A 15337-nucleotide genomic window follows, 5' to 3' on the forward strand; every position below is an offset into this window, starting at 1 on the left:
GCTACCAGAAGCAGTGAAATAGCAAATCAGTTCCTTCACTTTTATTGTTCTTCAATATTTCTATTGTGAAACAATTTATTTAAATAAAATATTAGGACATTATTGAAAAGTATACAATAAAAATTAACAAATTATCCAGATAAAAATAAGTTTTTTTATATTTGAATTTATATAATATTATAATATAATATAGCTTAACCCCTCTTCTCCGGGGGCCGGGCCGCATCCGTCACTATCCTGGTTCACGGGAGCATACTTGTGATGTACTTCTGGCCGTGTTCGTCGCTCCCAGCCCACAGGACCATAGATGCAACCCAGCAGGGCTACATTCATACTTGTCTAGTGGTGGACCCCTTAAGGGTGATCAGACTCTCACTGGTCACTGGAAAATATCTTCTGCTGCTCAGGGCACGCGAAACGTGCATGACCCAAATCCGTGTGGCAACATTGTCGATTTCGGCCGTCACTCTGGCTTTGTGCTGGATCCAGTCTGTCTCCTTCATCATCTGGCGTCAGGGGATATCTGAAACAAACTGTATCTTCATTCAGGCCAGCAAGCGAGAAACAAGGAAAAACTCTGGGACATTTTTATATAACGAAACAAAATAATTATTCATAAATCATTTTACACTTGTTTAGTCGAGTTCTTTGATTCAAGCTTCATGATGCAGGTTGTATACTTAAGTTCCACAATCAATTTCCCAACTAAGAACAAGAGCCTTTCAACTTAACTCTTATGAGGGTTTCGCCCCCCCCCCCCCTGGCGGGGTGAGAGCGATGTGTACGTCTCGATGCCAGTCAGTAAAAAGCACTCTGGACCCTAACTCCAAAAAGTCAATCGTTTTTATCAAATCAGAAATTCCTCCTTCCACCTTTTTGGAGTTATTCTTTCTTTTTTCCATTATCTTATTCTTTTCCTTCTCTCGTGAACTTATTATTTTATTCTTTTCATTTTCTCTTTCTTTTCTCTCTTCTTCGTCTTTCATGACCATATCTCTCTAGGTTCAATTTATTTATTTATCTGTCCAACTAACTTATCACTTAATTAGGAGTTATTAGTCACTCCAGCTGTCTTCCATATTGCTCAGAGGTTTTAAAACAACCCTTTCGTTGTTGATAGATGTCAATTCTCATTGTCTTTCTCTTAAAAACCCCACCCCGGCCCTGATGTGATAAGCGATAACTATTTATTTCCATGAGTGATTCGTCATCTGAGTCAAACATTTTCGGCTGGCGACCCTTTTTCCTTTTTCTTCCTCACCCTAACACCCTCTCCCATCTTCTCTTCCTCTATTTGAAAAGCAAGATCATCTGGTGTCACCAGGGATCTCGTCATAATATATGTTAGTGAATTTAATTTGAATTTATATAATATATGTTAATGAAACTAATATCAGAAAGACCTAAGAAAAAGGAGTACATGTGCAGGGGAGATATAGGTGTGAGAGAAAAAAGTGAAAGAAATTTGCCTTGTCACTGTTTCAATTAACAGCCACATTGGAAGTTAGGAAGTATGTTAACTGACTATAACTTGATCTTTTTGAGGATGTAGGTTTGATTTGGTTTGGTTGTGATTTGTGGTGTGATCATTGAATTGGTTCTGATTCCCTGCTATTGAGTCTGAAGGAACCCAAATTGAAGTCTGCTCTGTGTTGTGACCAATTATGGTGGTATGCACATGTTGAACAAAGCTCTGGTTGGATAAAGGAGGTGGGGGGGGGGGGATGATGCAGGTCGAAAAAGACTTGGAATGACTTAGATGATCTAAAACTAATGTAAATGATAGTTTCATGGAGAAAATCACTTTTTATCAGCATGGCCAACATGCAAACTGCATATGAAATGAAAATGTCTAGAAAAGGACACCCAGATTGAAGGCAATTCTTTTACTTTGGTTTCATTGAAATTGCTTAAGAATTATTAAAAGGAATTTTGCACAAACTTTAATTTCATTGCTTTCAACAAAATAGTATTTAAGTACTTTGAGATACAAATGCACTAAAATGTGATTTTTTTTTGACAATACATTGTATCTATTTTTATACCCTAAGTAGCAATACACATGAAAAAATTTGAATGGCTTAAAATATTTCAATATTGGTATATATAGAAAGAGCTTGATAAGCTAAGAAAGAATCTTTTTAAATTTTTTAAATCCAATTAAAATCAAGGAAGTTATGACTTTTTATGACCTGTACGTTTGGATATTTCTCTTTAAGACCATATGTGTTTTGTCACATTTTTTGCACTACTTTTTCAGTAAAAATGCTATATCTTGGTTAAAACACAAGACTAAGCAATGAAATTTGCCATATAAGTGTATTTTTGTGCAAGGAATCTGAATATGCTACTGAAAATCTCTAGAAATGAATGGTTTCCAAATAATCTGCAGTAAATGCACATATGCTGTGATTGCTTAAAAATGCTATGTATTCATTAAAAGAAAAGAAGTTAGAGAACTCAAAGTTTAGTTGTAATGCATTTTATGTGCCAAAAACTGAAATCGAAATCTAGGATTGGTTAAAAATGAATATATTGCAATATTTCTTTGGTATTATTGTAGATTAATACCTTCTGCTACCCCTCCCCATCTGACCACCTCTCCAAAATATGTGATTCTACCTTTATAGATAACTGCATGTGAACAATTTGAAAAACTTTAATAAAAGATAAACAAAAATTATTTTAGAATTTAATGTAAAATGATTTCCCATTTTGAATCATTCGAGCATTTTAGGGCAGTTACCCCCCCCCTTTTCCTATAAATCCTGGGTGTTTTTTTGTTTGTTTGTTTTCTAAAAGGCGATTATGCGTGGTTTTAAGAGGGTCTTTGTGCAATTATGAGAAGGTGGGGAGGTTGCCACTCTGACTGATAGGACTAAGGAAAATTATGTGTGAACATCCTGAAGACTTGATAGAAACAAAACAAAAACCATTTTGGAATTTAGAGTGGGGGTTAGTTTCACATAAATGTAAAATAATTCACCATTTCAAGACAATCCTATCGTTTTAGGATAGTTGACCAATTTATTTTATTTTTATTTTTATTTTTTTTTTTTTGAGATTAATCATGTGCACTTTTCTTTAAACGTTTTTATGCTTTTTTTTACGCTTATATGAGCTCTCAGAGGAAGTTTGTTTAGTGGGGAGCTCTGCCACTTAGCATTATTGTTAAGGCTAAAGGTTTTAGGAGGAGGCTTGCCACTCATACCTAGGATTAGACATAGAATTAAGTGAGTTTTTTGTTGTTTTTTTTTAAGAGGGTGTTTAATACCCATTGTGAAACTTTACAAGAATTATGACAAACAGACAAAAATGAATGTTATTTAAAAAAGTGACGTCCCTCTAACAGAAAACATGATGCTTGGAAAAATATCAAGTATTTAAATTCTATTTAAATATAAAAAAAGAAACAAGTTTTTGCTAAAGCTGGCAAATTGTTAAAAATTTTGAATTAATGTTATTTTGATTTTTAATTACATTTCATATCTTTTCCTACCGTTTTTATTTTTTAACTGAGCACCTCCTACAAATATTTAAATATTGATTATTTTTTTATTTTATTTTTGATAATCGGGTAGATTCGATAATAATTCACTGAAAACATTTTTTAAGGGACGAAAATTAGAAGTGTGTGTACCGTTCATACACGTGAACCAAAACAATGATAGTTCACATTTTCGCTTGTTAAAATATTTTAAAATTTACTACTACCCAATTTTTAAAAATATTTGTATGGTTGATAACAAAATAGCTCTAACTAAACATGTAAGAAATTTTTTTATAACCAGATTTTCAATTAAAAAAAAAAAATCGATTTGGAATAAAAATAACAAAAACAAAACGTTTGTTTATGCCATGTTATCGCTGCTGCTGCTACTATCACTAATACTACAGAGAAGTCTTGATTCAAATTCATAACGATTTTTTCGGATATTACGTTTTTAAATTGCTACCTACCACTAGAGAAAACACTGTTCAATCATCTTTTTAACGAATAAACATAGTAAAAAGATTGTTTTATTTAATAGTGAGTGTCCGAAGAAAACGTTTTTTCAAAATTTTCAATACTCATCATTTTGAAATCTTTTCTTTTGACACAAGAAAAAAATCGAGTGGTCAAATGAATTTCGGACACTCGAAATTATTAAAAATGACATCTCTTTTCCAAATTTCATTAAAAAAATTCTTTACAGAAACTCGGTACGAATGTTTAGAAATCAGGGGTGGGGGGGTCGTTACAAAATCTTACCAACAATGCCGTTTTATGATGTTCACATTTTTATGACTTTATTTGCTTAAAACTCTAAAAATATATAATGTATGTTATTATTTACTAATTCATTTGAAAGTATATTCATTTCTGAACAAAACTGGTATTTTGAAGACTTAAAGTGCTTTGGTTTTTAAAATATGACTATTTTAGCAGAAACCCCTTGAAATCTGTGATTATCCAAAGTGTTTTAACGGCCATGTGTATTGCTACCCTAAGATATAACATTTTTTTTTTAGGTATAATTTAAAAAATTGTGCCATGCCAAAAAATTAAAAAATGAAAAGCCAAAAAAAATAAAACAGGAAAAAAAAAATGCAAAACAAGAAAAAATAATTCATGTGTGTATGTATATGACAGGCTAGGCTATGCTATGCTGTCTCAACCCTCTCGCCCTGCCTCCTCTTCCTTCTCCTAGCTCACTTCTGTTAGCCATTCATCCTTGTCTCCATGGTAAGTTGGTTACAATTATATTCTTTACTTTTTTTTTTCATTCATCCTTTCTGCTACATTAAGACTTAAATATTAAGCATTTAGTAAGTTCATGCAATGTTTTTGATTTAATTTAAACTTATCCCTTTTTAGTTACCATATTGTGTGTGTGCCAGGTAGCCTTATTCCCCATCCCCTTTTCCTTGCATCCATCCTGTATGCTAGCACTCACCTAGGTGGTGAGTACACTTCAATTTTTTTTGTTTTTATTAACATTTATTATTATGTATCAATTTCTGTGTCATTATTGTTGTATTTATCTTTCTTTAATGATTGTTGAGTGTAATTTGAGTTTATTTTGAATAAATTGCTTACTCTTGGCATGGATTAATTCTGTTTCTGTTAATTTAAATGGGAATAATTATTTTTAGATACAATTTTTGTGAGATAGTCATGGAACAAATCAAATTTTTATCACAAGGTATTACTGTAATTTATTTTACCAATGTTATTTTTTAATTTTTTTTTCAGCACTAATTATCTATTTTGATTAAAATGTCCTCAACCGATTTTTTTACTAATCTTTTTTGTCAAATGCACAAAATTTAAATAAAAACATTTTGCACTGTTACTCATTGCTGATCTTGTGGCCCTGTTCATAAAACAAGTTTTGTTCGTATTTCAGGTAAAACTCCACATCTCTATCGACACGATTTATTAATGTTACATAGCAAACAGACAAATAGGTTTTCTCTTCCCATGAATAAAATACCTGAACGATTGGTTCCAAGGTAAGAACTTGTTCGTACATATTCAAATATAAGTATTAATAAAGCTTTTATCTTGCATGTCTTTCTGTGTTTCTCATTTATATATAACGTGGATATTTTTTTATTTACTATTAGTTGTAAATAAATATTAGGATAAAATGAAGAAAAACTGCAACAAATTTTTAAACTCATATTTAACATGATTGTACTTTGAATTATTTTTCCTCAAAACCCTCCACTTGGGAAAATACAGCCAAGTATTAGTGTGTAGGTGTGTATATATATATATATATATATATATATATATATATATATAAGTGAACGTGTCTGTGTGTACATTTTCCTATGCAATAACTCTGTCAATTTTACATCTACAGACTCGAAATCTGATATACAGGGTACTGAGATTTGGGAAAATATTTGTAATCTGTTTTTGGCCAGAAATTTGGCTGGTAAGAGGTCAAAGTTCAACGATTTGACCTTGAGAACTCTACCAAACTCCTCCGACAATTTTGGGTCTAAACACTTGAAATTTTATATATAGGTTCCTTGGATATGGATCTAACTTAATAATTTGATTTGAGCCCAAAACAATAAATGTTAAGGGGTCATAATAGGGGTCAAAGTTTAAAAAAAAAAATGGCCGCTTTTTTTTTGCTCAACATACACCTCCAAACACCCGGGCAATGCCGGGCTGAAATGCTAGTATATATATATATATATATATATATACTAGCATTTCAGCACTATATATATATATATATAGTGTCAGTATGACGTTATCACTTGGGTGGAGTTTGAGTGTCTCATCAGTGTGGTTAGCACCATGAGATTCAATTTCTAAGCAAAGTGAGGTGGAACTGGTGCCTGCAATTATTAGTGGAAATACTACAATATTTCGAATACTAACCTTAATTAGTTATTCATCAACTAGTATATATCTGGATGGAGATATATAATATATAATTTGTATATGGCCGAGTGATAGTGAATGGGGAAAAAGTGAAGAAAACAATGGTTGTTTGACTAGGGTTGATTCTTCGATCAGTGACAATTACCAAAGTTGCTGTAATTCTCAAATTGTGGATAAAAAAATTCTATCCCAGCTAAATCAAGATGAGTGACCCAAGTGACCTTAAGTCATTAACAGATTGTGAGAATAACAGGTGTTCTTGAAGTTTAGTTCATATGCAAGATGTCTAGAATAGACTTTTGATCAATTGTCTTATAATGGAAAATTGTGTGGTGAGCTTTAATTAGCTGACAAGAAGAATCGCATCTCATAGACCGAAGCTTCCCCTTGATTTAAAACAAGGCTGCACACCCATGTTAGGCACTTTTAGAGAGAGTTCGAAAGAGAGTTTTTTAAAATCAGTTTGGAGTTGCTGAGTGGCAGAGATATAGCAGATTAGTCCAAGAATGGTTTGTCAAAGAAATCTTTAAGATTTTGGTAGATTTCAGAAGTATTCTGGAAATTGCAACTCAGATGCCCAATAAGAAAAGAAAAGAGACAGCAATCAGCCTCTACTTAAAAACTTGTAATTTGAATGGATATTATCAAATAAATCAGAAAAATTTATTTAATGCAACTCTGTCACAGAAAAAGAAAAAAAGAACTTGTTAAAACAAAGATCAAGAGTTAATACAAATGATAATTGAATACTCCTTCTTCTTTATAGAAAGAACACTGATTGCTGTACCCAGCATGGTTATGTTTACAAAAGAGAGCACATGCAACAGAGTTTGTTGATTTTATTTTTTTCTCCTCTTATTTTTTCCTCTTGTTAGTTTTTTTCTTTCATTATACTTTTGGTAAGTATTTGTATAGTATTGACAATGCGATGCATATATCACCCGAAAAACAAAACAAGGACTTGTGTTAATTTTGTTCTTCATTTTATTTTCCATTTGCTCTCGTTTGTGAATCACAAAACACACTCTTTTCACTTGACAGCAGACGTCACATCAACTGATTAGATGATCTTTTATTAATGGTACCGCTGCCCAGTGCACAGAAGTGGATTGCCTAAGTTGCCCAGTTGTGATTATTTAGTCTATTAAACTTAGCAAATGTGAGAGCGCAAGAACTTTGTAGCCATTCAAGGTTGACATTTGACACGGCCTAACAAGAAAGGTTGTGGCTTGGATAAGTTACACCTGGTCCTGAGACCTAGGATTTCATATACTGGACTGGGATCAAGGCTTGTAACTGGTGGGTGACCACCCAAAGGAGTTATAATTAGTATCGTTGATTCAGGATTTAACTCTATCACCCAACGTTTAATATTAGAGAATGTACAATGGAAACTGTAGTCCGCTGTATGTAATATGTTTCTTCTGTCAAATCTTGTAAATCATCTTAAATAACACACCCAAAGATAGAATCAAAAGTTTTATGAGGAAGCTAAACCAGCACAACCTCCAGTGCTGTTGATATATCAGTGGTCTAATCTGCAAATTTAAAAGTGGCCCAAGACATTATGCTTGTTTTTGACTTTCACCCTGTTCTTGTTTTTTGTATTCTTTTTACCTTCATTATAAAAAACAGCAAATAAGCTTGAAGACAAGATTCCAGCACTAGCAAAGAAATACAAAGGGCAAGAAGAACCAGGCATAAATAACACTTGGCACATTTGATAAAGATAAACTTCATTTCAATATCTTTGGAGATCTGAGCTGGCACACAGTTTAAGGTCATTTGCAAAGAACAGGTAGTCAACCACCTGTTCTTTGCAAATGACCTTAAGCTGTGTGCCAGCTCAGATCTCCAAAGATATTGAAATGAAGTTTATCTTTATCAAATGTGCCAAGTGTTCCCTCAGAGCTTAGAAGAAAATATTTGTCGAGATTTTATTATCTCCCTTGCTGGTGCAACCAAACATTTTCCCCTGTAAAAATACTTTTTTTATTGATAAGAAAGAAAGATTATTTTTAGGGTCGGATTTTTTCGATTTTTGATATTTATTGGACGAATTTCTGTATAAAACATATCTAAGAACACTGCCAGACATATAAATTACCTTTGTGTGAAATTTGCTAAAGATAGGCTCAGTCGTTTTGGAACCTATAAGGAAGGAACACACACACACACAAAATGACTTTTATATAATACTAGCGAGGGGCACCCATCGTTGCCCGGGTGTTTGTAGGTGTGTGTGAAAAAAAACCGGAAGCCTTGACGCGTATAATAAAAAAAAACAGGTGCCCATGAAAAAAAAACGAAGCCTTGACGATGTGCAGTTGGAAAATAGTAAAGTGTGAAAAAAAACAGGTGCGCGTTTTTGATTGACATGACCGCGATAGGTATTCAGCAGTTAGCATTTTGTGCGGGACAGTTTTTAAATAAATAAATCGGTTTGTTTGTTTTAACTAAGTTCGGGGAAAACCAGCTCCCTGTTTATTAGGGAGAGTGTCTCGTCTCGAAATGAAAGCTACCGTCTGATATGATGAAGTCGACATTGAACAAATGTTACTTAGCTCTCTAGAGACCACTGGCTCTGGGCCGGTGATTAGAGTCGAGTTTCGCATTTTGTTTATACCGAAAACCGAATGTAACGCGTGCCGATGCGGGGAAATGTGGAATAATTAACGTTTGAAAGTCAATAAAATTAAATAGACAGGCGAGCTCCGTGGTTAAGTGTGAGATATTACAATTTATAGATGATATAAAAAGTTTTAAGAAGTTGCGAAGCGAGCGAGCACTTCTCTGAAAGAAGCCTTTTGTGGACATCGAAGAAAAGCATACATACATACATACATTTTCGCTTTTATATATATATAGATTAGAGATACATATATATGAAGAGTAAATAGATGAACTAATTTTTGCTCCACACCATGTGTTATCTGCTTTCTACCTTCTTATTCTTCTTTTATACATTGTTTTGCATATTCACAGGAAATTTGCCACCACCACGAAAGTACCGGATAGTCGAGGCTGTATGAAGTGCTGTGTCGGTCGCAATCCTTACAACGGCTATAAATACCTTTGTGGGGCTTTACCTACTGGGGTTATCCTCATGCAGTGGTATGAACCATTGAATAAATACATGTTACTCAAGGTTAGCTTAAATCCCCTTATTTTTTTTACTCTCTCTCTCTTTCAATACTTGCCCTCTTATGGGTGCGTTTCTTTTTCTCTCCCTGACCAGTTCTCTTCATGCTTCTTTAACTCTTTTGTGAAGCATATCTGGTTTTCAAACATTCCTCCCATGACACATTAGAAAATCAAGTCTTCTCTCATTTTAGAATAAAGGGATGCAATTCCCCTATAAATTCTTATGTTGTTACTATGTAGCATATGAAACATGACAAATTGACATCTGACTAATACAATCCTTAAAACACAGGAAAAGCAAAACAAGTTGTGCAACAACTATTTTCTAGTATGATGCTAAACACAAAATAATGAGATTTTTTTAATCAAAAAAACTTCAAAACGAACATATTTTTTCAAGATAACCAAGCATTTTCTATATCTAAAATATCATCCTTTTTATTTACCTGCCTATCCAAATGCTACCTCATTATAAAATTCAAATTTTTTAATATTTTTTAAATTTTAATTTTTGTTAACTCATTCATTGATGAAAGAATCCATTAAATTAACAATAAAAAGTAAACTTTTAAATTAGTCCTCGCGCGAAAGACCAGGACACAAAATGTTTTTAATAATAATAATAGAATAACAATAACAAAGACTTTCGCTGGCGAGGACTACTATTGACCCTAACCAGTTATACAGTCCTTTTGAAATTTTTATCTCTATTTTTCTCGTTATGTACTGAATATTTGTTAATGAAACCTATATGAAATATGTTCCTTATTAAATTTTAAAGATTTTCTATTCTGAAAGAAGTTTTAAAAAATTTAATCTAAAAAAGTTATTTTAAAGTTTTTGTTAAAAAAAAATTCGGATTTTCTCATTATTCAGACCTGCATTACAAAGTGGGAGTTGCAAAAAATGAGTTGTGGTGTAAGAGGAAATACAAACTGAAACAGAATATTCAGACCTGTAATAATTCAAAAACGCGATTGCAAAAATGAGTTGTGGTGTGAGAAATAAAAACTGAAATAGAGAGAAGGAGAGTTTTAAAATATAATCTTAAAAAGATAAGATACAAGTTAGAAAAGCATTTCATCCAAGGCAGGAAAATTGTTAAACAAAATATTTTTACTATAGGCTTTAAAAATAAAGGTACAAGATTCAATTTGAAATTTATTTATCTTCAAAGTGCACTTTTATAAATTTTACAAAGTAAGGTATAAAAATGTAATTTAAATTGAATAAAAAAATTACCTTGGATTTATTTTATGTAATGCACATTTTGTTGCAATTTAAAAACATTATCTTTCATCTAGCAATTAATGATATAGATATAAAATTTTCAAATGATTTTTATATATATATATATATATATATATATATTTATTTTGGGGGTATATTTTTTAATTTATAAATTGTTAAAAATATTAAAAAATATTCAAAATATAAAAAAACACAAATTGACAGATATATCAACACAAAAGATCTTAAATGTACATTGTTGAAATGTTATTCAAGAAAAACAATTGCTTTTTTGTGCTGTGAATTTTAAATGGAGACTAAAAATCATTTTTACAAGTAAACAATTTGAAGTTTATTTTTGACCCAAGCAAATTTTTTTTTTTTTTTATTGGATTTAATCATTAATTAATCTGTTCATTATTACCAAATAGTTTGGCAATCTAGATAATACTTTTAAAATATTAATATATTATAATTAAAATGAAAAGAATTATAAATTACTGTGTAGGTAAATTTTTCAGCTGAATTATTTTTTTCACTGCAATATTATCTACAGTGTCCGTGAAGAATTGTTATACACACAGTCATGCAAGAATGTAATAGAAACGTGTCAAAAATAATTCATACATTTAAAGTTTTTGTTTCCTTCATCTATACATGCAGCTGTACAAAGCAGTAGTAAAAGTGTGAAACACATTTTATTTTAACAGATATATTTTATGTTTCCTATATAAATATATGGTACTTGTACAGTTTAATCAAGACATTAAAAAATGAAAATATCGGAAAAAAAAAAAAAGTTTATATTGTATGTATCCGTTATGGAATGAAGTTCTCCAGAAAAAAAATTTCACTTAATTTGATCAAGTAGTTGTCTTTTATGGCGAAAAAACAATTTCTTATGATACCGAGCAGAAGGTTCGATTTTTAGGAAGAAAAGCTAATATTAAAGATGAGGAGGGAGTGTCGGCGCTTTAAACTGAGTTATCTTCTCGTGGCATGTTCAAAAAATTCAAAATTTAAAAAAAAAACTACTGGATAATATTAAGTGAAATTTTTTTCAGAGATCTTCAGTCCGAAACAAATACGTACAATATAACTTTTTTTTCAATATTTTCATTTTTTAATGTCTTACCTAACCTATACAAGTACCAAATATATAGCAATGGCCAAAGAAGCATTATAATTCTCATTCCAAAGGAGTTATTTTACAAATTTATGTAAAAGTGGATTCAAGCTACATCAAATCACTGCAAACCTTCAGATTCCACTTTTCATGAGTAATTGTCAATTCATTAGCAAAGGAAAATAATTAATACTATTTTAGATGCATCAGGACCCTTTGACAGCATTATTAATGATAAAAAGTGTCTATTTTTTGTATGGCTGTGTATCTACATATGCCCCCACCATTTATAGGTTGAGTTCTCTGGTGAAGATAATAATGGTTCCCAGTTAGTGTAAAGCAAGAATCTTGGGTAAAGAAATCTCCGGATCCCGAATGGCATCATAAAAATATAGACAGAGAAAGAGTACATATAGCACCAGAATTATTCTACTGTCAGCAGCAAAGATTTAGGTACTTGAACTGTTGATCACATTTGTATGTAACCGGCCTTTCAGGTTTTACATCTCAATATGAAAGTTTTTGCTATGTCTAGTCATATTGGTGAATTGTAAATAATGAAGCAACTGTCTGTAAATGACTATAAATTACACTTTAGATAATATAGTATTGAAAAAAATGTATATTATCAATTAAAAACATTTTTCAGAAAACTTGATGAATATAAATCAAAGAATTTTTCTTTTCATTATTAAATTGTTTTTACAGCAGCAGAATTTTTGTCAATGAGTCATTTTTAATGATGTTTGTTCTAGTTTTTCTAAATTACCAAAATTGAAAGATGATGTAAGAGCCATTTTCTTTATTTTCTTTTTGCAGACTTTTGAATGTGACTCTATGCCCACCCACCTTGACGTATTTGAGATGTTCATATCCCCTGAATTAGAATACCCAATGGTTTGTGTAGGAGTGAGAAAAGGGTAAATAGAAAAACCATTTCTTTTTCTTCTTTTTAAATTATCAACAATAACACAGCCAGTTTACATTATTTACAGGTTTTCTTCATCCTATGGCAAACGCTTTTCAAACTGATATGCTTTTACACAGGTCGCACACACACACACACACACACACAACGTATCTCAATTACACCCTGGTTATCTGTCCTTGTCGTGATTTCTAATTTGTCCAACAGGGGAGCGTTTTCCATTTCCTGTTCCATTCTCTATCTCTTTCCTTCTTTCATTCAAATTGTGGATGTGAAGGTACGCACACTTTCAAGATAAGAATGAATACACAGTAAATTTGGTGTTTATTGTTGATTGTTTTTTGGAATGCGCAAAATGCATATCCCCAACAATTGGTGACCGACCAACGCTCACTGGAATGCCGCAGCAAAAACTGTTTTTAAAAAAAATAAAATGCTTTTACCATCACAAATGAGACACTGCCGAGTACAGCCATAAAAAGCCAAGAAACAAACAAAATAAAGAACTGAGTTTCATTAAAAGAAAAAACGCTGTAACAAAGAGAAAGAGAAATGTAATTTTCATCGTATCCCTCTGCAACGCCCACTCTCCTCCACGTCCAAAACCATGTGCTCATTTAATTCTGTCGTCTGCCATTTTTTTTTTTTTTTTTTTGCTACTTTTGGTGAACAAAACAAAGAACAAACAAAATAATCTTTTCTGTTAGTCCATATAAAAAAAAGAAACAATCTTGTTTTTCAACAAGTAAATGACCCTACCTACGTGTATAATAAAGATGGCATCAACTGCACTCATGCTAGTTAAAAAACACACATATATTGTTTTGTCCACATGTGTACACAGAAATAAAAAATAAGAGAAACAAAATGACAAATCGGAATAATTTTCTCCAACCCTTTGCTGTCTAAATGTTTTTTCTTTGCCATGTGAGTATTAAATCAAAAAAAAAATACATATTCCAGTTTTCTGTGTCGTCATGGAGAGCAGGCGGCAACAGGCCCACCAGAAGTTGTTTCAGCCTCCAGTTTTCGGCATTATTATGAGGGAAAGCAGACAACAGCAAGCCAACCGGCATATACTGATAAAGGCACCCACACAACTTCAAAAACACAGAGTAAAATGGCACATTAATTTTTTACTCTCCATTTGTGCACACAAAAGGAAATAATAAATTGCCATGTGCATACATGACTCATGTTGTCTCAACAACACCGAGTTTTTAACTTCACATTGATGTTAAAAGAAAGTCAAGCATAGCAACGTCTTACGACATATCAACCCTTTCCAGCAACGTTTTACATCATATCAACCCTTTACAGCAACACTTTACAACATATCAACCCTTTACAGCAACAAGCGCAACAAGCTAACTCACAAAGACAAGCACTGTAAACTCCTTGAACTAACAATGACCTCAACGACAGAAGTTACCCCAGCCAACATTAGTTTAGCTGCAACTTGCACACTACAAAACTCATTCCTAGACATTCACGATCCAACCGACCCACTGGTGATATCGATCATTTGAACAACGTTGACACTGCGCTTTTCACGGATGGATTCATTCCTCACAGACTCACTTGCGACTGTCGTGCTAATCTCAACAACTTGCTTTTCTCGCAACGGAATAATTTCTTCGGAGACACATTTGCAACCGACGCAAACTAACTTTGATCAACCATGTTGACCACTTGCACATGCTTCCTAGACTCATCAACACTATGGCAGGGGAATATTATGGGCAGACACTTTCGATATGCTATTACATAGATCGCACACACACACACACACACACATGCAACGTGTCTCAATTACGCACCGGTTATCTGCCCTTGTCATAATTTTCCGATTTGTCTTTTTCTGTTTTTCATCTCTCTCCTTCTTTCATGCGTATCGTAGATGTGCAGGCACGCACATTACACACACACCTCACCAGGGCAATTTCCTTTTTCAAGGTAAGAATGAATACACGTATATACATTAACGAACTCTCAGTTACACCCACACACGCATACACAATGGACATACAATGTATACGCTAATTAACTCTTGTAAACACTCACATGTGTATACACAATGAACTCGTACACGCAATGAACATTTTACTTCATGCATGATACACACGTGTACACAAACACATTTTGTGTTTTTAATAACTTCTTTGTGTAAATAAATAATCGTCGTATACATGTAAATATACAACTCTGCTTTAACATTCTTTCCTTGAATGTCTTTAAATTTTAGTTGGTAAACTTGCTTTTTTTTCTGATTGTTTTTTTGGGACTCACAAAATGCATATCCCCAACAGTTGGTGTTGTAATATGTTACACCTCCTCTTTCCTACACAGATTTACTAATACATAATGAACCATATTCACTGCTATCTGGCTTCAGAGATTAGTAATCATTTCATTGTACTTTGTATTGTAAATTACTTTTCTTACTTCATTCTACTGTTATGTAGTTCCTTCCATTCAAGTAACAACATTTTTTTTCAAAGATACAGCAGATATATAGATT

The 15337-nt window shown here is 32.5% G+C and overlaps 1 protein-coding gene across 6 annotated transcripts in view; it reads left to right on the forward strand.

Annotated features, from left to right (window-relative positions):
• LOC145256384 (mitogen-activated protein kinase kinase kinase kinase 5-like) overlaps positions 1-15337 on the forward strand; it is a 662642-nt gene that overhangs the window by 583346 nt on the left and 63959 nt on the right. For all 6 annotated transcript variants that reach the window (XM_080115226.1, XM_080115224.1, XM_080115227.1 and 3 more), the window contains 3 exons: positions 5391-5496; positions 9374-9536; positions 12708-12808. In XM_080115226.1, the coding sequence (XP_079971352.1) occupies positions 5391-5496; positions 9374-9536; positions 12708-12808 (370 nt within the window). The remainder of the gene's footprint in view (positions 1-5390; positions 5497-9373; positions 9537-12707; positions 12809-15337) is intronic.

The sequence above is a fragment of the Euprymna scolopes genome, chromosome 32, assembly GCF_053919585.1.
Source record: "Euprymna scolopes isolate OS-2025 chromosome 32, ASM5391958v1, whole genome shotgun sequence".
In the NCBI taxonomy this organism is placed as follows: Eukaryota; Metazoa; Mollusca; class Cephalopoda; order Sepiida; family Sepiolidae; genus Euprymna; species Euprymna scolopes.